The following is a 25,741-nucleotide window of genomic DNA, read 5'->3' as shown; positions in this document are numbered from 1 at the left end:
AGATCATTTAATATGTTCTTGTCTTTAGTTAATCAAATTGGGATAGATTTAAATGTCTCTCGTTGTTGGATATGTAGTCATGTCCCTATCTATTCTAGCAGAGGAATACCCATGATACCGGTACCCTTGAATGCAACTCAGATGTTAGCCCCTTATTATTCAGATTTTCATAGAAACGAAACCTGGCAGAATGTAAGTTGCAACCGGACTATGTACGATTGGCTTATGCCACCCCTGGAAAGTTCTGTTAGACTTGTAATGGATCTCGTGCTGCAGTAAAAGTCAGTAAGCGCAAGGTAGAATTTCAGATAAATGGTGCTTGGTTTTCTAATGGTTCCTGGATATCTAACTACTCCCCTGCAGGTCAGTTTTCAAGCTATTCACAATGGATGATGTCCCCACGCTGTAATACGGGTGGATATATGCACTAGCTGGTCACTATTTTGTGTGGAGAGATAAGGCCTGTAAAAATCTTCCCTCTGGTTGGGAGGAACGTGCTATGTCTCCACAGTGTATCCTGCCTTTACTATTAAATCTCACTTACCTAAAGGAAGAATTCGCAATGTTCACCAAATTACAGAAAAATCAAAGGTTTTGGGATATAATGTTCCCCACCTATGGAGCAGGCTTAGCTATGTCCGAGATAAAGAAAGTTGCAGCATCTCTGAAAAAGATTGCTGATGCTACTGCTGATAATTTTGATAAAATAAATACAGAAATGAAGGAAATAAGGCAAATGACATTGCAAAACTGACTTGCGTTAGATTATATACTAGACAGCAAAGGAGGAGTCTGTGCTTTAATAGGTAAAGAATGTTGTACTTATATTCCTGATAATTCAGAAGAAATCCAGGATTTAAGTAAACATATTTGAAAAGAAGCAGCTAAATTGCATGAGTCAGATAGTTGGAATTTGAATTATTAGTTTAGCTCTATTTTCAGTTCCTTAGGCTCTACCGCCCATTCATAGTTTGTTGATATTGTTTGTTGTCTTTATTGGAGTATGCCTAGTGTATATGTTGCTTAAGCTGTGCTGCCAAGCAGATGAGGAATAACCCATCAACCAGAAATGAAGTATATAATTTGTATGCTGAAATAGCAGAAAGTAAAGACAAAGAAAAGTAGCAGTTGAAAGGGTAATGGCTATCTAACTTGTTGAAAAAAAAAATTAGGGAATATAGAAGTAAATTTAGTTGGGCTTCTGGCCTACTTGACTAGAAAAAACAGACAGAGACCAAAAGTGCTGATACTGCTTATTTCAGTTACATGTTTTGAGATAAGGAATCCTGCATGTCTTATTACCCTGTGCACAGATGTCCAATTAAGTAAACTTGTTTTAGTTTCTCCAAGGTCGTATTTTTTTTCTTTCTTTATCTGTCATAAGTATAAAAATGCTTGAAAACTTAGAGAGGAGGAGGATTCCTTTGAAACAGACAAGTGGGCGATTCCCCTTGCTGTATGAAATCCTCCCTGTGATTACAGTATAGTCCTAAATAAAGAAAAGTTGTCTCTGTCAGTTCTGATTCAACCACAATGCAAAGTTTGATTTCTTCCACAAGGCCTTTAAACAAAATAAAAAACTCTTAGAGGAATACATTTATTTCATGCTAACAGGATAGTTTAGAATAATATAAAAAGCAATAAAGTCATAGAATATTTAATAGGAAAAAAGTGTTTGGGTTCAAATATTTTACCAGTCTTCCATTCCTGGTTGCAGATAGAGATGTGCATGCACAGGCCTCAGTCTCTGTATCACATGAATACACAAACGCTGGAACATCTGCAAATGGATGGGTCGTTATAAAATTGATTTCCTTTTATATATGTTTTTGAAGCAAATCACGTCTTCTTTCCAAACACCGTGTCCCAGAACAAGATAATTCAAAGTAACACTTGAGATTAAGATGACTGTCCATGTCTTAGAGTGGAATGTAGACATGGTGTTGTTATACGTGTACTTTCCTTTATGTGAAGTGGTCAACTGATGCTGCATATCATAAGTCAGAAAACAACTTCCATGCTTTCCTCTTCCATTATTTTCTGAAATATACATACCTTTTTGTATACTTGGTCACTGACTAGAAGTAAATTTTTGTGGAAAATCTAAGCAAAATTTCTTCCAAGTAATTGTAGTGTTACTGAAGAACACTATATACTATATATATAAAAAACACATTTTATCTTATTATAAAATATTTCTAGTTGTACTTTTTTGTGCAGGGTTCCAGCAAAAATGGAAATTTGAAATGGATATAGAATTCATTAAGGACTGATGTCTGTGCCTAAGACCGTAATGAAACCCTACTCCCTGTGTGACAAATTACTTATTTAACGAGTTATACTTTTACACTGTAAACCTTACCACAGCATCTTAACTGCTTAACCTGATCAAAGGATTCAGGCATGAAGTAGAAGCTACTAGTAGCTAGCTTGAGACAATTTGCATAAAACAAACCATAAATATTGAACAGAAATAATAACATCACCTAATATTTATAGTGTTCTTCATCAATAGGGAACATATAAAGAATCTTCGTAGGAGGGGGAAAAAGAGAATGTAGGGACAGAATATTAGTGATCTAGTGAGCTTAGGTAGTTTTGATATATTTTTTGTAGAACATTTTTCAAGTTGTAAAAAACTTTCAGTACCAAATGTGTGAAATTCTAGCTAAGTCAGCTGTCAGTGGGACCACTGGTACAAAAGTAAAGTCATACCAACTACTGTCAGAAGAATGCTGACTCAGCTAGGTGACAACAGCAGTAACTGACCTCGCTCAGGTCCACCCCATTCCCACACTGACAAGGTGTGGGCACCTGTCCCAGATAATACTACTTTTGAAGGAAGCTCTGCCTTGGGACTCCCAAGAAGCAGCCTTATTTGGATTCCCTCTCCTGAAGGACCTCCTGAAGCCAGCTGTGGTGTGGCTTCTCGAGGGGCAAGCCTCCAGCTCAAGACCCTGGCTCCTCTTTGTCCCTGACTTACCCAGCGAGTCATGACACCTCCTTTCTGGTCAGCTCCCAGGAAGAAAGGTGTTTTCTTCTTTAAAAGAAGTCAGGAGAGAGGACTGGTGCCTCCTGAGTCGGGGGGGGGGGGAGGGCACTTGTGCCCCACTCAGCAGTCAGCAACTGGGGGGAGGGTCCCCCCCCATGGCCAATTGCGTCCACAAGGGCGCTGACTCAGAAGTGCCAGCAGCCCCCACTCCCTGGCCGATGCTCTCAGGGGGGCCACCAGTGCTCCTGCCTGCCCCCCCTGCATGTTGCCTAAGCAGGGAATGCTGGCTGTGAGGGGTGCAACAGTGCTCTCAGGGGGTGCACATGCAACTTCTATACATTGCCACTGAATGTCCCAAACAGCATAATAGACTCTTGTTCAAGAGTCTTTACTGTGCTACTGCAGGTCCTTCTGTCCTTCCATAGACTCTACGCTGTTTTCCCTGGACCTATTTCTTTGTCTCTGTTTGTCCTCCCTGCAGCTTTCTCTTTCCCCTCTGGAACCATCCTCTCTCAACTCCTCAGTGTTCTCCAAGCTTCCTTCTTTCTCCTCAAGAGAAAGTTATCTACCCTCCCCACAAAACTGTTACAAAAGTATAGGATTCAACATGGGGACTAATAATCACCCAATAAAATTAAACAATGTCATGGGGAACGAATCAGGGAGCAGTCTCTGGGCCCTGCTGTGAGGCCTAGACTACCATCTCTCTGGTGTGAAAATGGCATACAGGTGTTCTGCTTATGACACTATTTACAGGAATTCTTTACAGCAAAACCTGCTCACATTGAGCCCCCCAAAGCATTCCCCACAAGAACCGCAGGCTCAAACTTAGCCACCTAGCCTGTTTTGTTGCAACATCAAAAAGTCCATTCAGACTACTTGAATGCTAGAATTACACTAAACAAAGGTATTTTTCCATTTTTCTGACCTTTATAGAATAGGAAATTAAATACTGAATTATGGTAATGAGAAAATACTACTTTATTACAAATCACACTTAAAACTTGACTGCATGTTTTGTACAGCATAATTCACCTGCGGTTGATTGAAAACTTCAGCCTAAGTGCAAGAAATCCATACTCAAGAACAAGAGCATGGAAAGAGATGGCAAAAAGGCAGGGACTAGTATATATGTACAGCAGTCTTTATAATTTTCTATTCTTGCTTCTCTGGATAAGTGTCCATCTTGATATGTTGTTGTTTATATCATAAAACGTATGTCATAATACAAAATATGCAACTTGGTGCTGGTGTTGTAGGAACCTTAAATTATGCTGTGTCCAACTTCCTGTGATTTTGATTCTGCAACTATAGCACTACATTAATATAGCATTTTATTCTGAATAATACTGCTTACTGAGAAAGAAATTCCCAATCATTCTAAACAGAGATGGATGTGGCGGTTACATTTGGAATCTACAGTTGTTATTATTATGTTTAGTAACAAACAGACATTTCTGCCTATGCCTCAATTAGTATTTTTTCTACAAAAACATTTTCTTACCTGTCTCACAATCTGATTGGGACACTTGATTAGAATCTGCATTGGCCACCAATCATCATCAGCCATACGATCCAAAAACCACTGCAGAGAACACACATTGCTGTTTACTATGCACCCCAAATGAACATGAATATAATAGTTTTTTTCCTCTTAATCACCATGTAATATACTACTCAGGGTTAGACAAATACTACTACTATTGCCAAGCAAATAGAAATCTAAGAGAAAATGAAAATCCTTTTTTTTTGTTTGGAGAAGGAAAGAGATGATGATGATAAAAGTTTGAATTTAATATCTTTAATGTCACTTATCCCAGAATCTTTCAAGCACCTGGTCAGAGAAACATACCTTATTTAGCAAGAGTGCTCAACAATGTAACTAAATACCACTGGTGTCAAGAGATGGGCCTTAAGTTTATGCTTAAAATTAAGCACAATATGAAGTGCTCTGCAGAAGAGAGGCTGACTTAAGCAACTAGTTAATGCAGTGGTTTTCAACCTGAAGTCTGCAGACCCCCACTATGCCTAAGCAGTCTGTGAAAGATGACTATGTTCAATCAAAAGTATGTGACTAGCTAAACTTACAATTCAAAGGGGTCCGTACCCACATTCAAAATGTTTTATGGGTCCGCAAATAAAAAAAAGGTTGAAAACCACTGACTTAAGGAATTCCTGAATTGGGGTCCATATGCATTTCAGAAGTGGTTAAGCATTATCATCTCCATTTTACAGAAGGAGACAAAGAGTTACAGCAAGACTCAATGATTTACTTAAAGTCTGTACATAGTTAGGAGAAGAACAAGTTCCCTAACTCCTGGAACTCTCTAGTCACCTGACAAATTTGACACTTTAGAAAAAAACACTTTCTTGATTTAATTACATTTTAGTGTTTTCTACTATTTTAAATACCTTCATTTATCTTATGTTTAGTATCCTATACTTAAACCGAAGACATGAACTTTTGTTATTAGATTGCTGACTATTAGATATAAAGTTAATCATTTTATCTCTATATGTATATAAAGATTATTTTTAACATGCATCTATTTCAGGATGTTAAACTTAGCTGACATTATAACAATAAGTAATAACAACCCTCCAAAACTCAGACTTGGTCTGCATCATGCAACACACTTCTTTTTTTTGCACATTTAGAATAATTGTCCAGCCTGTCAATTTTTCTTTTTCAAACCTCAAAATTCTATCCTTTCCAATCCTGTGGCAAAGCTCTTTGTCCATGCCTTAATCCTACCTCACTTCAGCTACTGCAACTTCTTTTTCCCTGTTCCTTTTAATTTACACAACAGCACAGAGGTTAAAACCATCTTCCTTCCCAACACTCCATTCTTCCAATCCTTCCATTATTTTCCCTTGCCTCCCAGACTGAATTGAAGTTCCTCAGTTTCACCAGCAAGCTTCTACAGGAGTTGGCACTTATCAAAATGCCTACCAAATTTTGTTACTCCCTCTCTAGCTCTCCACTTCACTCCATGCCAGTATCTCCACACTTTTTCCTACCCTACTTTTTATACAATGTATAACATTTCCAGTTACCCTGACCAAAGAGAAAAGGCATTTCAAACTGCAACAAGACTTTGTACAGGAAACTCCTCTTTGTGTTTCATACCGAAGGCATGGGGTGGAGGAAGGCATGAAAACAAGAAAATGAAAGTCCTTTTCCACTTGTGTAATACCAATGAGCGGACTCACCTCATTTAAACCCCTCTAGAAAATACCTTTATCTAAATAAATACATCAATATGAAAGCTAACTTAAGAGAACATGGACCACGTATTACTCCTACCAGGAAAAGGTTTTGCCCTGAAGCTACCGGCCTGCACGCAGGTTCCTGAGAACAAGGTACAAGTCTTCAGCATCCTCTGCCACATTCTCAGATTTTGAGCTCACTACTTCTTATGAAGCCATGTACAAATGTGACAACATGTGATGAAACATTTTCTGATACTAACCTTAAAAAATGTTAAATTCTGTGTATAAAGTTGTTTTTGTACTTTGCTAAACTCTTCAGTTACTTAACTCACCTCACAAGCTGCCTGACTGTTATTAAACTGTTTTGTTAACAGTTCAATCCACTGTAGCATTGTGGGCTAAAAGAGATGGGAAAAATATTTTAGGTGAATACAAATACTCCAACTTCTTAAAAAGTTTCTGCTAAACTACTTAAGTCTCCAAAACAAATCCAATTTCAATCTACAAAATGTTGTAGAACTTGGTTTATGGGAAGCACAACTTATGAAGAGAGGCTGAGGGAACTGGTCTTATTTAGTTTGGAGAAGACAAGACTGGGGAGGAATTAATAGCAGCCTTCAGCTATCTGAAGGATGGTAATAAAGAGCATAGAACTAGACTGTTCTTGGTGGTGGAAGATGACAGAACAAGGAGCAATGGTCTCAAATTGCACTAAGGGAAGTTTAGATTAGATATAGGAAGAATTTTCTCACAAGAAGGGTAGTAAAACACTGGAATAGGTTACTCAGATAGGTTGTGGAAGCTCCATCCTTAGAAGTTTTTAAGATACAGCTAGACAAAGCCTTGGTTGGAATGATTTAGTTGGGGATGGTCCTGCTTTGAGCAGGGATTTGGACTAAATGAGGTTCTTTCCAACCCTAATTGTCTATGATTGTAACTATTAAAGCAACTGAAATAAATGCCAAAATAAGAAAAACAATACATAGTTTGAGCTTGAAGTATAATTTACTCTCTAGACATTGTCCATGTAATTTCATGTTCTCCCAGAACATCGCTGTTCTCCTGGTAGAAAAATACACGGCAGACGTTCAGTTTTTTTCTCCAGAGGCAAAAAAAGGGACATATTCTTTCCAGGAACTGAGGTCAAATTGCTCCTGGGATAGTTCTTTCCAGAAGACTGAATGTCTGCCCACTTCCTTTGGCTTAGCCCTTTCTGGGAACTGCACAAGGAGCACTGCCCTCTGCCTGGTTGCCCTCCCTGACAGCTTCCCCCTGCCTTCTCTCACTACTCAACTGAGCAGCAGGGGCAGCAACTGAAAAGCCAGCGCAGCTAGTGGGCAGATGCAAGGCTGGCTCTCAGCTGCTCCAGTTTCCCTTTGCATCTCCCACACTGCTCAGCTTAGTGGAAGGGGTCGCAATTTAAAAGCTGGAGCTAGCTGCTGGGAGTGAGGCTTAGTTAGAAAAAGTCTCCCAGCCCTTCCAGTTCCCCATGCCCCGCCTGAGCTGCTCATCTGGGCAATGCAGGGTAGCAATTTGAAAGTGAGAAGGTCTCCCACAGCCCCACTGGTTTCCCCTTGCTATCTAGATAATTTAGAGCACAGCAGGGCAAAGCAGGCTACTGCCACTATAGCAGCAAAATTCCTGGCCTTGTCCCACATTGCTCTAGGTCAGCCTGGAGTAGCCCAGGGTAAGGCAAAATACTGTGCCCCTGCAGCAAGGCTCCCAGAGCTTTCCTGCAGCAACTGCGTGTTCACCACCCCATGCATTCCTCGGGGTCAAGAGTGGGATTATTGTCCTCCAGGGGAGAATAAGGAGGGCTTCCACCATGGGAGAATAAGCCCTCCTGCCAATCAGCTAACTGATGGGATGGAACAGAATTCTTCTGGGGCTGTCTGTGGCAGCTGCTGCTTTTCAGGAGCTGTCAATTGCCACTTAGAATCATAGAACCGAAAAGGACCTGTAAGATCATCAAGTCCAATCCCCTGCCATAGGCAGAAAGTTACTGGGCTCAGACAAGTTCAACAAGGCCTGTCCAGCCTCCTCTTGAACACCTCCAAAGTTGATGACTGCTACCTCTGTTGAGAGTGTGTTCCAGATTCTAGTGACCCTTACAGACAGGAAGTTCTTCCTTATATCTAGCCTGAATTTACCCTCTATAAAGCTTATGTCCATTGGTCCTCCCTTGAGGTGCCTTCCTAAAGAGTTGGTCGCCTAGAACCTGATGTACTTGTAAGCGGCTATCAAGGTCACCCCTCAGCCTTCTCTTACTCAGACTGAACAGGCCCAATTCCCAGAGTCTCTCCTTGTAGGGTCTATCCATGCCCTTGACCATGCAGGTGGCCCTTCTTTGTACCAATGTCCTTTTTGAAGTGTAGTGCCCAGAACTGGACACAGTACTCCAGCAGAGGCCTCATCACTGCCCAATAGAAAGGGAGGAGCACCTCCTTGGATCTTTTGGATACACATCGGCTGATGCACGCCAGAGGTCTATTTGCTTTCCTGGTGACCTTATCACACTGCTGGCTTATATTCAGCTTCCAGTCAATCATAACCCCCAGGTCTCATTCAGATGCTGTGCCAGGCAGTGGACCACCACCCATCATGTAGTTGTGATGAGGATTCTTTCTACCCTGAAGGACCCTGCACTTACCCCTGTTAAACCTCATTTGATTCCATTCCCCCCATGAATCCAGTCTGTCAAAGTCCTCCTGGATCTTGACCCTATTCTCTAGCGTGCCCGTGTTTCCCCACAACTTGGTATCATCCGCGAACTTAATAACTGAGCTTTCCACCCCCTCATCCAAGTCATTTCTGAATATATTAAAGAACACAGGTCCAAGCACTGGTCCCTGGGGGACACCACTGGAGACAGCCCTCCAGGATGAAGCTATCCCATCAATTACCACCCTCTGGGAGTGGCCTATAAGCTAATTGTCTACCCACCTCACTGTAGACCGGTCAACTCCAGCACCCTTGAGTTCAGCAGTTGACAGCCTGCCTCTTTACCAAGCAGGGGAGAGGACAGACTGTCAATTGGTATGTACCCATAAGGGCAGGGGTAGCCCAAGGAGAAGTTATCTAGTGCCTCCTGGCTGGAGAGCTTGCTGTGAAGCTCTCCTGCCACGGGGCTGGAGGAACATCTGTACAGTTTAGCTCAGTTTAGCGCTCAGGCTGTTTTTCTACTGAAAGAAATTTCTTCCAACAGAAATAAGGGTCTTTACACAGGCTTAAACTAATTCACTATTAATTAAATTCTAAAAAATATTCACAGGGACTATTTTATCCTTTTCTTAGAAGGTATTGTAAACCATATGCATGTTAAAATACAACTCCACAAAACTAGAAGTTGTAACTTCATTTGGAGGTTACTATTAAATCTGAATCTGTAAAGTCTTCATATTGACTACTGTATATCTTAGAACTCAGAATCATAATAATATGAAGGTACAAGAACACATAAATCAGACTGCATTCAAACAATTATTCAGTGTGAATTTACAAGCAAATGAACATACCTTTTCTTTTGAATGAATAAATGTTTCCAGGACAAAGGAAGTACTTAACTGAAAAAAAAAAGTGTTATGTGCTTAATCATACAGTGTCCTCAATTATCATTTAAATATTTTAATTTTAGGCTATAAGTATGGTGTTGGAGTAATTTACCTTTGCTGTCATGAGGGAAACTGCTTTTGGATCTGGTAACGTGCTTGGAATGCTACTACACAACTGCCACATAAACCTACAGTCAGAAATTTAACTTAATTAATACAGATTTAAAAATATATATTTTAGGTAAAACCAAGTGGGAATAATATTCATTTAAAGCACAACTTACCCAAAATATGTATGTTCAAAGATGTTCTTGTCTTGAAGAAACTGCATGTTATCATGCCATATCCACTGAAGAAAAAATGCTAACATCAGATACAAGAAAGCAGTTTACTTCATTACAGTTTAAGTGCGATTATAAGAACAAAATTATAACACTTGTCTTGGTTACAAAAACAGAATTTTCTGTCAACTTAAGTTTAAAATATTAGTTCAATGGTATTTCATTGTTATTATAGCAGGTCATACTTTTTGTCTGCTGCACTTAAGGTTGCCAAAAACAGTCCCCAATAGTCCCCCTTTCTTCCACCTCTTTACACACACTTTTTTCTGCCTCTGGTTTTCTTGCATCTGTTAGAATGAAGTTTTTGCTAACTGCTCAAGATTTTTAAAAACTGGTACCTAACATCAGACTTGCAACTCCATGCTTATGATCTCTGAATCAGTGGCTTAATTTTAAAAAATTCTAAGCACCCAGTGTCTCCCACTATAGTTAACTGAAGTCATTTAAACCATTGTTAACCCACTGAACCAACAACTAGAATTAATGGCAATGGGTATAAATAAATAGGAAAGCCCTCATCCAATGCCCACTTATATAAAATGGAATTTCCATGAACTTTTGGTAAAATCTTAGGAGTAAAATTCAGCCCATGGTTATTATTCAGAAAAAGATTTGGTATCAGAGCTCTCTGTTTTACTTTCGGCTATTCTGTAGTACCTTTACCTATAGGAGTAATTTTAAAATTTAACCATGATGAAGTTTACTATGAATTATTTTTAAATCAAGCAGGACCAAGCACACTATCTAATTGAGCATCTAAAGACTAGCCTGCTGATGTCCAGTCTTTTCAACCTCTCATCCTTCTACTTTTTGCCTTGGTCACTTGGGTGGCACATGCCATCTTCTCTAACTCAGACTCTCTGCTTGGCTTTATTGAGGAAGTGATCCACCCTTTGCTAAAAAGTCCCTAGCTCCATTTCTGGTATGTTTAATTTTTGCCCTCAGACCTTTCCACAAAGACATGCAGCTACACTGTCACAAGAAACTCAAGCAGCAAACCCCAGAAAGTTATTTCCTATGGTTGCAATGGACCCCTCCTTTATACCAACCATTTCCAGTTTCTTGTAATTTTTTTAAGGTCCATTTGTACTTCCTTCTTGTTAGCACTGATGGAGCTACTACTTTATTTAAATGAAGGTAAACTTAAAAAAATAAAACCTTTCTTTTTGGAGGTTATGATGTAGTGTTTGAGTTCATTTTTACTGCTGAGTTACAAACTCTTACAAAGAAATACATTGTAAAGGAAATATTGACACTGTTAGTTTTAACAATGTGAATACTAATGCTGTTATAAAATGTTCTTTTAACAAAGATGGCAAGTCTTTCAGTCAGTTCTTTTAATACATGAGAATTCAAATTTCATTTTATTACTGATCTACGTAGGATTCCTTCTTCTATGTTTACATTGGATTAAAACAAATCAACTTGTACCTCCAGCAACTCTGATGAAACATCAAATTTGTAGTCTTTGCCATTTTCCTCCTCTGGTTCCATCCGTTTATAAAACAGCATGTACGCACTATGTGTCTTTAAGAAAAAAAAATCTGTATAATTTTTGCTCTAGAGAGAGGTCACTTCGGTAATAAATGCAAAAATAAGTATTTAACTTAGCAGATGCTAAAAGAAAATAGTACCTTTTCAAAGGAGAAGTCCATAAATTTGTCTGTAACAGAATCATATGTCTTGGTCTATTAAAAAGAGAAAATGAGTTACTGAAAATACAAACTTGTTATGGTCAGTTGATCCTGGATGGCTCCATGGAAGTGTGCAGAATGCAAGACTGCTTTACATCACCTATGCAGGATCCATAAAAAATATATTCCTTAATTCAAGGGTCAGTAACATGCAGCCTGTGGGGAGCCACTGAATCTGGTCCATGCTGGAGGTCTTTGCCTGTGGCCACAACCATGCCTATACCAGGGCTGGGCAGCAAGGAGTTATGCTGGGCATGGGCAGCTTCCAGCTGCACCCACACTGACATCTCTTCACCCTCCCAGCTCTGATCCAACATGACGGGTGTTTTCAGTAGCAAGTCAGTGGTAGGGATGGGGTGGAGGTGGGGGTGGGAGGGCTTTGTTTACACCCCTGCTAGGGCAAAGCAGCTAAAAGCTCTGCTTATACCACTGCTTCTCCCAGCCCCTTGCTTCCTGGCTGCGGCACAAGCACAACTTCTCACCCATGGGGGCCTGTGTCAGGGTCAGGCAACTAGAAATGATGTCTATTCTGCCATAGCTTCTTCCCCCAACCCCACCAGCTGCAGTGTGGACACAGCTTCCAGCTAGTGGGGAGCTGCGCGAGGGTCCAGCACCTTCCAGTTGAGCCTATGCCACAGCTGTTGGGGTTTGGGAGGATGGGGGGAAGGGTGGAAGAAAGAGGAACAGAAAGAAGCAGCAGCAGCCGCCGCATGGACACAGTTGGCAGATACACTGTCCTAGTGCAGCTCCCCACCAGCTGGAAGCTGTGTTTGTGTTGCAGCTGAAAGCAGGGACCTGGAAGCAGCAACTGTGGTGTAGGCACAGCTCCAAGCTGTCTGGTCACCAGTGTGGGTGCAGGTAAAGCCCCTTGCTGCTAACACACCATGGAAGCTACCCAGCCCACATAGGACCAGAGCCAGATTGTTCTAGTCTGCAGCTTGTAAAAAGGAGCTGACCCTGCACTAATCGGATCATCGTTAAATAATTATTTTCTAACAGTAGCTTCCTTTGGTTCTCCAAGATTGTACTATTTTGAAACTAGTTCCATATTTGTCTAGGCCACCTTCTCTTCCTTACGGAGCTTGCAAATACTCAGCACAGTTATTTTTTCTATTTCTGTTAAAAGAGCATTTTTCTCAAGTGTGATGATTTAACTTGTTCACAGAAGCATTTCAATAAGTTATTAAATATACCAAGTCAGGGAAACACGTCCCTATATTTTTATACACTGTGAGTATTTGCAATTGATTTAATACTGCTTAAAATAAAGGTATATAAAAACATTCATGTTGATGGCAAAAGGTAATACATGTGATAGACTGAAAGGCCAAAGCCAACAGTTGGTATGGTCTTGTAAAAGAATTTGCTGTTAAAAAATGTATTTTAGTCAATGACACTTCCTTCTCTGAAAGAAAGATAATGCAACTTGCAGACAAGAATACAAAACATTAAACATGTTTTAGGAATGGTTATGTTCTGCATTAATAACTCCTAGACCACAGGCTGAGGAACTACTGTATTTACTCAAATAGAAGATGACCCTGATTATAAAACAATCCCCGCAATAATTAGATTCTATATGTATGGAAAAATTATAAACTTACTACAATTTTCCGGGCATAGAATCTAATTATTGGAGTTTTGCCTTGAATTTGTCCCCTTCCCACTGCTATTGCAAAATATATCTGGGGGGTCAGGTAGCTACTTTGTTCCGTTTCCCACCCCACCAACTTTTTCCCCTGGCAGTCCCCTTCCCCTCTCCTTACTGTCAGACCCCGCTCTCCCACGGCACATGGAAGTGAGGAGCAAAGCTAACAACAATAACCTAGAAATTAAGCATAACTGTAATAATTTGCATATAGTACCCATGCACATAGTTTATCCAGCATTAATACATGTTACCATTTTTTGAAACTGCTGCAAATTTTAGCACATGTACTCCATAAACACACTTCTGAGCAGCACTTTGGCACCTATTTATATGTAAAACAAACTATGCAAGATATGGGTCCAAAGACTCGTGATTTATCACACATTTCATTGGGCTGGGCCCAATCAGAGTCAACAGCCTTTCAAGTCATGGTGTCCCAACAACTCAGCACTGTTCATTATGTGCATGCACTCCAGATACCCCCCACAAAAGGGATCTATGTGCTAATTAGCCCCCACCCATGACTGGAACCAAGTTTTCTTGTCACTGGTCCTGGGATGCTCCAAAAACATATGCAGATGAGGAGCAAAGCAAGTTGGTCTGCCTTCACCTCACGGAGTGCAGGTCCACATTAATCATATATGCCAGGCTGAGATAAGGGCAAACAGAGGGATTCTAGGTAAACTATATGCAATATCATGGCTCACCATGACTATAAAAAGAGTTGATGGTGAGGAGGACTGCACTTAATGAGCACTACCAGAGTCTTATTCAGATGGGCTACAATTACCTATTCTTGTAGTAGATTCCCATCCACATATTTGCCTAATGTGGGCCTGGTATTTTATAGTCGTGTTCAGTGTTGGCTACATTTAATCAACTTCATAAGTGGTTTCCATTGCTGACCGCATGCTGCTTTTGGCAGCAGTTTAACGACAGACGGTATATTTAGTAAGATTTCATTTTATGTGATTATAAGACAAGGGGCTTTTTTCTCCCGTGCCAATTGGGAGGAAATCATCATCCTGTATTGGAGTAAATTCAGTAGACCCTCTAGCAGTTAGCAGTGGTTCTTGCGGCAGTACTAACAACAATGGCATTTACTGCTTTTCAGTCAGTCATCTCAAGATACTCTAAAAAATCATCACTAGTTTCAACTAAAAAATATATGTAATGTAAATCAGGATACGAAAGGTGTGGAGAACTCAAATCTCTAAGTAACAGTTTTGTTCGACTATGGACCAACGCATCCACGTAATTTACAGTTATTTCACTAATTGATTTTGATTTACTAGAGAGCACCTATCTTATACACTAGACACCTTGAGAGAGAGAAATTATATAATCAGTATCCACAAAATAAAAATGACCCCCACCCACAATTTGCAAAAACTAAGACTTTGTCTTCCATCCAAAAGTAAACACTACAGTAAAGAAACAGAATTAAAAACTACAACTTACAGTCATTTCTCCACCAAAACATTCAGAAGCAAGTTGAGCAGAATCAAATGGTTTTACTTCAGCATCATTGAAAAGATACCTATAAAAGATTAAAAACTTTTGAATCAGTCTATTGCCTCTTTTACAGTACACAAAACACACCAAACACTTATCTTTTAAGTATCATTTATACATGAAAGTTACTATTATAAGGAAATCAAGGCAAATTATATTTCCATTTACTAGCAAATTTACTATATCAGATTCAACTGAACCAGCATAATAAATGGACTGGTCCTCCCTTACTTGCTCAGATGGACAGGAAGATGGCATAAAAGCACCATTTCAAATTCTCTTACAGTCTAGGTCAGTGATTCTCAACCAGGGTGCTGGGGCACCCATGGGTGCTACGAGATGATGTGATGCTGAAGTACAAGGAGATACGTAGATAAGCTCGGGGTCATCCCTGCCTGGTCCCTCCTCTACCCCCATTGCCTGGCCCCTCTATAAAGAGGTGAGCACTGTAATAAATAAGTTTGTTTTTGAAATGGGGTAGAGGTCAATTCACAAAAGTTGAGGGGGGGGGGATGTCCCTTAAATCTAATGAGAAGTCTAAAAAAAGTTAAGAACCACTGGTCCAGGGCTTCTCCTACTTGCTCTCTTGCCAGTTCAGAATGTACTGAGAGAATGGCCTTGAACTATTCTATTTAACAGTGCTACAGAAAGCAAAACAGCTAGTAATGAACCATTCTGAAGCAAGGCTTATGATAATACAGACATGCTTCTGACCAGTACTGCTGGATTCAGGTACCTATTGTCAAAAGAAAGGAGGAAAATAAAAAAAAGGAATTTCATAGAAAGCAGATACATGATTGAGATTCTCAAACACTTAAGACAAAGGTCTTCAGATAAATATGCTTGGCACTGGACTAGCAGATGTTCAGATCTGGGTATTAATTAACAAAATATTCTTGCTTTGCTGTCAAAGGTACATACGATGGACAATGTCAACCATACATTGAAGAAGCTAACCTTAGATGACTTACAGATCAACATTAACACTATGAAATGCACTAGAAAGTAAATAGCTGAATTCATGGAAAACAGGTACTTAAAATCACAAAGCAACGAGATCTTCATAAGCATTTCAAATGTAGTTTATGAAAATCTAATTAAAATATGCATTTGATATACAGATAACACAAATACAACTGCTACAAAAAGAATTTTGGCCAATGACCTATCATGCATTATGCCTCTTTTTTTTCAACCAAGTAGTTTGTTACCTTTGAAAGCTCATGCTTCTCTGAACCAGTTAGTATCTAAAGTGCTGGCCTGCCGCCCTGTTGCTCCCCCCAAAAAGCAGCAACCATATATCTCACATCCAGAAGCCTAAGGCTACTGATAGACATTCAACTGAATATGCAATGGGATCCAATCCACAACCTCAAAAATCACAGGTGTATAGCAGGTGGTGCTACTGTAGGATCAAATATCAGATCCCAAATTGTGCCTTACTGCCAATGTGGGGGAATCCAGGGTCATGATGTGCCCCTCTTATTCATAGGAGTCATAATCCTAAGTCATTTTCTTTCAAATTCATCACTTTTAAAACCTTAAATAATCAAATAAGATATGCATCAAATCATGATTCCCCCTACCAGTAGGTAGCAAGATGGATTCCTGGTGTGCCCATGATGGGCTCTGTTTGCCACTCAGCTGATCAGCACTCCCAGCCTTGGAAGCACACCAGAACTCCACTTATCAGTGTGGGCCACACGTTCAATTTAAGGAGTAACAGAAACCAACCACAAATGTATTACACACATTTTGTGTAATAACTTTGGGGCTTATTTTGCTTAATTGTACAATTAATTACACTGATGGGTGGCCTCTGCTAGGGGTCCAAGTAACTTACAAAAAGTTATTTTACACCGAATGGCTAAGAATGTATTTAGAGTGAAATATTCATTTGCTTCAAAAGGTGAGCAGAAGCTGTAAGGAGACACGTGATTTGTGTCTGCAACATGCATGTCTTGCACATCTCACAATAATTACAGCTGCACTGTACAAAGTTATATGCTGATAGTTAAAGTTTTTATGACCAATGTCTGTAATACCATATGCTGAACAAAATAAGTATTTTCACCAAACACCTACAGCATATGGTCTACTGTACTCAGGTACAGCAAAGCCAATTATGTTTAGATATTTATCATAACGCAGGTGTGGTGGGCCAGTAGGGGGCACTCCTGTGCTGAGGCACCCGCCCCTCAGTGCCCAAATGAAAACCAAGCCTTGAGTGCCTCCCTTGGAGCACCTACGTCTGGCCGAACCTGTTCCTGGAGCACACCCACAAGTTGAGGTAACTGCTACCACCACCCAGGGTCTGGTTTTTGTCCGGGCTCTGTACCCGCCGGGGTACACAGGCCTTGTAGACCTTGAGGGTGCTTAACCCACTATGAGATCTTGGGGTGTTTTCCTTTGGCCTGAAGCATAGAAAGTAGCCTCCCTTAGTCAGCCAAGCAAAGGAAAGAAAAAAGCTTGTCCAATCCCTCTCAAACATTTACTGCCAGGCTTGCTATGATAGATAGTTTTATTGATTGGGGAGGGAGGGCATATGGAAAGAATACAAACCACAAGGAATTTTGAAAGAAAACAGCCTTGAGCAAAACAGTATAAGGGGCTCATTGGCCGCCCTTTCAATACGCATCTAGAACACTTAGGTCTAAATTACTGGCTACAATTCAGATATGTTACTTACAGCAGCATCCAGAGGTTTCTAGATGTACACAACTTCAGCCTCATTCAGTGACCAGAAGATCTCTCTCCCACTCTCTCAAGATGGAGGGACCTTATTTATAACCTTTATGACCTCACCACCTGGACCCAACCAACATCAGGTATTTTCTGAGCCTCACTCGCTAATGTTGACCAATGAATCTGAGTAACATCATCCCTCACCTTGAGGAGGGACAGCTCTCTTAGGACAGCCCTCTCAGGTCAAAGGCAAGAAGTTTCACAGTAGCCTGGCCACAAGGAGAGGGAATTTCCCCCTCCCAAGGGAATCCCCTTGGCAACCAGGTGGTTGCCTAGCAACTGGGTTGATAGACACATGGGCAAAGAGAGAAAGAAGGGGAGAACAGACAACCGAAAGAGAGAGGGGGCTGGGATGGAGTTCTTTCACATTCTACTGTACTTACGTATAGCAAAGCCAATGATTTTTCAGATATTTAATATAACACAAGAAATTTAGGTAATGAATTTCACTAACCTGAAAATGTCTATACTCTGAGAGAGAAAGTAAAACAGATTCTAGGTAGCTAGTTTTAAATGCTCATAATTTCTAAGGGCCCACCAAATCCAGGACAGAATATAAATCTGTTTGCTGAATAAGGATAAACTGGTTAAAAAAAAAAAAAAAAAAGGAACATTCGTAAGAACTGAACAAGACATTCCAAGGAGCAGAGTTGAAACGGCTTACTAAGCATTCACAAAATGAAAAATGAACTGAAAATGAGAACTTTAAACTCTCATAACTTACCACTTGTTGTTTTTGTAAGCATGGGGATTGACTATGTCTCTGATAAAACTGTAGTAGTGTCCACCATCTGCTGTTCCTGTATGAACTGTCACTCCTATCAAGTCATACTCATAACTCTCAGTTTCTTTCAAATATTCGCTGTCCTCCTTAAAACCTTAAATAAACAAAATATTCAGCAAGTCGTTCCTTCAGCATCCAGAACACTGGCATTAATTTAAATGATTCACAGTACTGAAATGTCCTCCTGAAAATGCAAACAAACCCATGTATTTCTGGGAGGCAATGGCAGCCAGAAAGACCACACTGAATAGCTGAAAGATGGATCCCTGCTTTGGTAGGGAAGTTAGAGCGTGCATGTCAGCCTGCTGCTAACCAGAAGACAGGCACATATACTAATGCCACTGTGGCTTATTTATGCTCCTATATGGAGGACAAAGTTAACTCATCTCCCACTTTATTGTAAAGCATAAGAGAAACCAATAATAACTACAGCTAGAGTATTCTCTACAGTGAATTGGATTACTGTGCTAAAGTTGGTATTAAATCCAGCTAATTATAAATTGATTTGTAAGCAAAGCAAAAGACAGAATATATTGACTTTTAACTTCTTAAAAATATCACTGAATAGGATGGATATACCTTGCAGTGTACACATGAAGAAAAAGATGAAGTTCATGGTGCATTCCTATAAAAGCTGTGTTTTGAACTCGCTATTAGGACTTTTGTATATTACTAAGAAACATTATTTTCTAGGATTTTTATGGCTTAAAATAGATAGGTTACATTATCTGCCTTGACAATCACCTGTCAATACCATTTTACCGATAAGCTTTCACACTGAGACACAAAGGTTTTCAAAAGTCTGAATTTTCAGTACTGCTTAGTGGCAAACAGAATCCAACTACCTTCTTTTCTATCATTTTTTCCCATGAGAAAATCTTCCGTGTAAGGTGTCATATCCAAACGTAAAGGGAAAGAAAAGTGTGTGTTGACTTTTTCCTTCATCATGGTGACCATGTTAAAGGTGTATCTCATGGTATTGAAGCTTAAGATGCGAGGCAATTTCTTAAAACATGCTCTAAAAAGAAAAGAAATAAAAAAAAATAAAACTGAACTGCTTATATAGCATATGCACAAAGTGTCTCATAACTTTGTTCATTTCCAGTTCATTTACGAATATTAAAACCCCCTCTATAGTTAAAAATAATAATCAGCAACCACAATACCTCAGACAGTACCAGCCAAGGTTGTTTTGTATTGATTTTTTAAAATTAATTTTGTTAGCTAGGTGACATGTAACAGGATTTACATGACAATACTGCATAAAAGAATGAGTCAAGATAGTCAGTAGTACAGTAATCATAGAGCGGCACTCCCTATAGTAACAATTACATAAAAACTTCTAAAAAATAATATTTAACCTTATTTTTACATCCTCATAACTTTTGATGAATTCTGTTTACTGAGTGAAAGTTACTTATTTGGTCTCAGTCCAAATGTTAGGTTTAAATAAAATCCTGCCAGTTGTTTTGAATTAGGGAAATATATTTTTTTAAAATTTAAGGTTATTTTATTTTCATGTTATGAAACTCAGTAACCTCTTTTAGTGTTGGAAATTATTATACTCATTATGGTGCTAAATTACCATCAGAATCCATATTACTGCATACATTTAAAAAAAAACAAAAAAAACCCTCTCTCTCAGGCTCTTATACAATTTATAAGATTTTGAACAGGGAATATTTCTTCTGTACCACTTATAAGTGCAAGAAACAAGCATAAGAATTCCAATCTGACAATGAAATCTTTAAAAATAAAATAAGAAAAAGACCAACAAAAGTTAATGTTAATAAAAAGGAAAGAATAAGAAAAAGATAATAGATAAAATGTTAATACATGAAGAGGTTCTATTAACTGCTGGTTAATTTTCAAGGCAGTTTATTTATGATATAAGGTAATAAAATATGAATCAAACTTCCACGGAAGTTACTTCATCAAAAACATGTACGTTAATGGACCTCAAGAGCTGCTTAACTCTTGAATGTTCCTGAAAAAAGGAAGGGCTTGAAGATGATGAAAAGAACCAAAAAGGTGAGGTTAGTATTTAAAAATTGCAGGCATCTTGGAACAGATGATCTTTTCCTAAAAGAGTTTATGTTCCATCTTTGTAAGACTCAGTCTTTTCAGACTGTACAATCTTTGGGATAGTAATCACAACTTCATATACCTGTGTAGCCCTTAACTCAATGGGATTTTGAACCTGTTCAGGATCTCTAGTACAGCTTTAATTCAAATACTAAAACATATTAATTAATTTCTATAGATAAATACATAATTTATATTTTTTGGATTACTATCATCTTCTAATAAAAACTCTTAACAGAAATTAAATTAATGAAAATTATAAGCAAAAAGAAATACTAGGAATGCTTGGTTCTTTAAAATTATACCTTTTTTCTGCACGCACTTTCTTTCCACAATGAGAGCATGTATACATGTTGTCACCCTCCAAGGTATCTTTAATAGTTACTTCATCAAGTGACTCCTAATTTTATAAAAGAACAGAAAAAGACAACAGCAATAAAACCATCCACAGCTTATGCCATAGATTAGAAATTTAAATCAGGTACTTGCGTGCTGCATATTACTGTAATATAAGCATCTCGCAATTTTTACCCCCATAATACTCATATGAGGCAGGATATTACTATTATACTTCCATCTGGCCAGGAACAACCTGCAAATGGCCACCCAAAATGCAGGGGAACATAGAATTTTAACTTTCCAATGGCAAGAGATGGATTTGCTCCTGATATGAAGACTGGATATTATCCCGAGAAAAGGAAGGTCAGCGAGCTGGAAATGGAGAAATTAATGTGAATTTACATTGGCTACTCTAGCAGCTACAAGTAATCAAATCAGCAGTGCCCTAAGGCCACTGGTGGTATCTCAGGCCTCTGGCAGACACTACACTTAGGACACAATTGCACCTGTTATTTACGTCTTAGAGTAGTTACCCAACCACACATTCAAGGAATTAAAGGTGCCACAATAATATTGCACAAAAAATGTGTAATTGTTATGGCTGGTTTCCAACATGCCTTATACTGAATGCCTGGTAAGCCAAGACCGCACGGGGGTCTCCAACTAGCCCTGCTACAGTCCCAGCTGACAATCAGCTGATCCTTGGCAGGATCAGAATCCCATCAGGGCTCCATCCAGCCAACAACCTACTGATCCTTGGCTGGATTGGGACCACATCTGAGGTTCAGTTTACTGTCAGCTGAGATTCTAGCCCCGATGCAGTCCCAGTCCTGTGGATGATCTGCTGATCCTCAGCTGGTTCCAGGAACTACACGTTTGCCAGTTTGAGCCCCAGTGTTGATCAAGAGCCAGCTGACAATTAGCTGACTGTCAGGCACCCAGCTTTCAATGTGCCATGCAGGGAAGTGCAGGATCATGATATCGGGCTCCCCCTGTACTGGCACAGGCCACATACATGTGCTATGGCAGAAGGCATGATTGTTGGGATTGGGGATCAGATCCCAATAATGTCTTTAATGTCTGTCAGTGGCCTAACAGATACAGTTCTCCAGAAAGTTCTGGTGCTGTGCATGGGCCCATTCCAGGAGTGGAGCTGTACTGAGAACATTCAGAGTGCAACAGTGAGGGAAACAATGTTCAATTTAAAAAGATCTTGATGTGAGAAACAAAATTAAACTAGTAACTAATACATGTATCACTTTTGAAACTAAAGATTTTAAAATATTTTGTGAATAATATGGACACAAAACTTAACACACATAGGGGACAAAAAGTAACTATTTGTAATAAAAAGATTCAAGATCCTTTTAGGATGGTATATCAATTCCCATATCCATTTGCTGATGACCTGGTAAACAAGAGCCTACATGTGCCAGAAACAGAGCGCAGATGTGGAAAGCAGGGGCACATGTAATACAGAAAAATAAGCATCTTTTGCTTTATGGCACTGATTATAGAACTTGATGTTCTATACTACAACTGCGAGCACAGCATTACTTACATAAATATTCTTCATATCTGCCACCTGGCATCTCACAGTATAGAACTCTTCAGCAGTCTGACTCACATGCTCACAGTCCTGAATGAAAACAGAGGAAGACAAAAGCAGTCATAGAAAGTCAGTGCATGAATGCAGTATGTTTAAATCTAACCTCAGTGAGAAATGTATATGAAGAAAAGTAACTTACCAGAGAAACAACGTTGTTTGTGATGACTCCACCAAACAAACTTTTTACTGTATTTTTCTGTGAATCAATGAATAAATGAATTCTGTCAACATAACTTGAGCAAATCTGTAAGTTTAAGAACCCCCTTTCACATCCCATTTTAACAACTCACCAATTCTGGAGACATTTCTTCTATTTTTGTTATCAGATCAGTGAAAAATTCTGTCATGTCTTTCTGTTCTCCAGTGTTAAGTGGTTGCTTATCCATTGTATAGGTTTTACAGAAAGGTCTTGGATTATAAGCTTTACATTCACTTTCCTTTTGGGGAAAAAGGGCAAAAAACCCAAAGAACCCAAAGTTAAAGTTATATAACAATACATATATATTATTGATATAAATATACACAAATGTAAAATGAAATATATATGGAAAATAGCAATCTCCCTATTAGGTGGAATGGTACATTAAATGTTTCTCAACATTAATTAAAACAGTTTTAAAAGCATAAAAGCGTAAGTGTAGCATTCATGATCAGCTACTATTGCAGATTTTCAGTGCTAAATTCTCACCCATACTTCTCTGTGGACAACTTCACATTACATATGGTTCACTAGCAGAAATGTCTAATGAACCTTACATCAAAGTAAAGAATTTATCTTCCAGAATAACTTATAAGAATAGAGTTCCCTATTTTGTATTGAGGTGGTTACCCATGTGAGTCTGAAGTAAAGGAGGTGGGGGAGGGTGACAACTTAGACATTAGCTGGTTCTGAGAAACATGAGATTTTTGTACAGCTTTTTTTTTTTTTCCCAGATATCATAGCAACTATTATTAATGGCAACCAGATTATCCCTGGTCCTTGAGCAAATGCAAGAAGGGGAGAGAGGGAACAAAGAGACCCTTCTTATAACAGAAGGCCACAGGAGGCCTCAAATGCCTCTACACAAACGCCCATAGTATGGGAAACAAGCAGAAGGAACTTACCCTCCTGCTAGCTGACACCAACCCAGACATAGCAGGGCTCACTGAAACGTGGTGGGACCCAACACATGACTGGGCAGTGAATATCAAGGGCTATAGGCTGTACAGGAGGGACAGGACAGGGAGGAAAGGTGGGGGTGTGGGCACTCTACATTAAGGAGGAATACACATCCTCATCAAGTAGCACAGAGTCAGAGAAGGGGCACACTGAAGTGCTCTGGGTTAGAATACAACACAGTCGAGGGGAAAGAAACATAACGGTGGGGGTCTACTACAGGCCACCGAACCAAGGAGAAGAGCTAGACCAGGAATTCTTATGTCAGCTCACAGAGGTAGTTAGGCCAAGGGACGTGGTCATCATGGGTGACCTGAACTTTCCAGACATCTACTGGGAAGAGCAGTCAGCTAGGTCTGACTGCTCACGTAGGTTCCTACCCAAAATGCAGGACCTCCATCTAACCCAGGAGGTGCACAGCCCCCCCCACCCCCCAAGGGGAGACACCTTGTTGGACCTGGTGCTGGCCATGGGAGATGACCTGGTGAGGGGGCTGCAGGTGCTGGACCCCCTGGGCGACAGTGATCATCGCCTGCTGGAATTCACCATCCAGCGCAAGGTGGCAAAGGCCTGCAGCAAGGCAGCAGCCCTAGATTTCAGGAGGGCAAACGTCAATGAGCTGAGGAGAATAGTCAGGGAAGCACTGAGGTCCCAGAGGGGAGGGGAGCCAGCTGTCCAAGAAGAGTGGTCGCTCCTTAAGGAGACGATCCGCCAAGCCCGAAGGCAGGTAATCCCAACACGGATCAAAGAGAGCAGGAGGGCGCAAAAGCCCCCATGGCTCACCAAAAGCATCTGGGAATGTCTTCTAGCTAAAAGGGAGGTGTACACCCAATGGAAGGGAGGGCCCATCACCAGGGAGGATTATACTGCGGTTGCTCGGGGATGCAGGGGAGCGGTCAGGAAGGCTAAAGCGGAGGTGGAACTGGGACTAGCAACCTGGATCAAGGACAACAAGAAATCCTTTTTTAAATACATAGGAGGCAAAAAGAAGGTACTGGGTAACGTGAGGCCCCTGCAAGACATGCTAGGAAATTTGGTCGTCACACCAGACAACAAAGCTAACCTGTTTAACAATTTTGCCTCCATTTCCCTGAGCAGGAACCGGAACAGCCCCCATACTGGGCCCCTCTCAGGCCCCAGGGGAGGCGCACCCAGGCCAAGGGTCAGTGAGGATCTAGTCAGGGAACTTCTGGAGGGATTGGATGTATTCAAATCAGCTGGTCCAGATGATCTCCACCTCAAAGTACTGAAGGAATTAGCTGAGGTCATTGCAGGACCCCTGGAACGGCTTTACAAGCATTTGTGGTGCTCTGGTGTGGTGCCAGAGGACTGGAAGATGGCCAATGTGGTTCCCATCTTCAAAAAAGAGAGGAAGGAGGACCTGGGGAACTATAGGCCAGTTAGTCTTACCTCAATCCTGGGTAAGCTTTTTGAGAGAATTATCCTGACATGTCCACGAGGGGCCAGTGGGGTAGGTTATGTTTTGGGGCAGCCAACACGGGTTCATTAGAGGCAGGTCCTGCCAGACCAACCTGGTGGCCTTCTACGACCAGGTCTCCAAATCCTTAGATGCAGGGGTAACAGTGGACATAGTCTTTCCGGACTTTCGGAAGACCTTTGACACTGTCTCTCACCCCATTCTCATGAAAAAACTGGGGGACTGTGGTATCGACACCTACACAGTCAAATGGGTCACCAACTGGCTGGAGGACCGCACCCAGAGAGTGGTGGTGGATAGGTCATTTTCGACCTGGAAGAACGTGGGTAGTGGGGTCCCCCAGGGCTCGGTCCTCGGGCCCGCACTGTTCAACATCTTCATCAGTGACTTGGACAAGGTGGTAAAAAGCACCCTGTTCAAATTTGCTGATGACACTACGATGTGGGGGGATGCGGGCACGCTAGAAGGAAGGAATAGGCTGCAATCGGACCTAGACAGGTTACAGGGGTGGGCGGATGAGAATAGGATGGGATCCAGCACGGAGACGGAAAAGGATCTTGGAGTCGTCATTGACTCCACGATGAACATGGGCCGGCAGTGTGGGGAGGCAATCAAGAAGGCCAACCGT

At 40.4% G+C, this 25,741-nt stretch overlaps 1 protein-coding gene across 2 annotated transcripts in view; it reads right to left on the bottom strand.

Annotated features, from left to right (window-relative positions):
- Nucleotides 1-25,741, bottom strand: part of USP34 (ubiquitin specific peptidase 34) — a 256,166-nt gene that overhangs the window by 41,917 nt on the left and 188,508 nt on the right. For both annotated transcript variants that reach the window (XM_019549212.1, XM_019549213.1), the window contains 15 exons: nucleotides 22,810-22,956; nucleotides 22,659-22,715; nucleotides 22,472-22,549; nucleotides 20,877-20,971; nucleotides 19,332-19,504; nucleotides 18,427-18,580; nucleotides 14,904-14,982; nucleotides 11,732-11,785; nucleotides 11,529-11,624; nucleotides 10,041-10,105; nucleotides 9,869-9,944; nucleotides 9,721-9,768; nucleotides 6,538-6,603; nucleotides 4,497-4,577; nucleotides 1,695-1,780 (listed from right to left, as the gene is read on the bottom strand). In XM_019549212.1, the coding sequence (XP_019404757.1) occupies nucleotides 1,695-1,780; nucleotides 4,497-4,577; nucleotides 6,538-6,603; nucleotides 9,721-9,768; nucleotides 9,869-9,944; nucleotides 10,041-10,105; nucleotides 11,529-11,624; nucleotides 11,732-11,785; nucleotides 14,904-14,982; nucleotides 18,427-18,580; nucleotides 19,332-19,504; nucleotides 20,877-20,971; nucleotides 22,472-22,549; nucleotides 22,659-22,715; nucleotides 22,810-22,956 (1,355 nt within the window). The remainder of the gene's footprint in view (nucleotides 1-1,694; nucleotides 1,781-4,496; nucleotides 4,578-6,537; nucleotides 6,604-9,720; nucleotides 9,769-9,868; nucleotides 9,945-10,040; nucleotides 10,106-11,528; nucleotides 11,625-11,731; nucleotides 11,786-14,903; nucleotides 14,983-18,426; nucleotides 18,581-19,331; nucleotides 19,505-20,876; nucleotides 20,972-22,471; nucleotides 22,550-22,658; nucleotides 22,716-22,809; nucleotides 22,957-25,741) is intronic.

This window comes from Crocodylus porosus, unplaced genomic scaffold (genome assembly GCF_001723895.1).
Source record: "Crocodylus porosus isolate Cpor-Errol unplaced genomic scaffold, CroPor_comp1, whole genome shotgun sequence".
NCBI classification, from domain to species: Eukaryota; Metazoa; Chordata; order Crocodylia; family Crocodylidae; genus Crocodylus; species Crocodylus porosus.
Note: the sequence above shows the minus strand (reverse complement) of the source record. Positions and strands in the feature narration are given on the sequence as shown.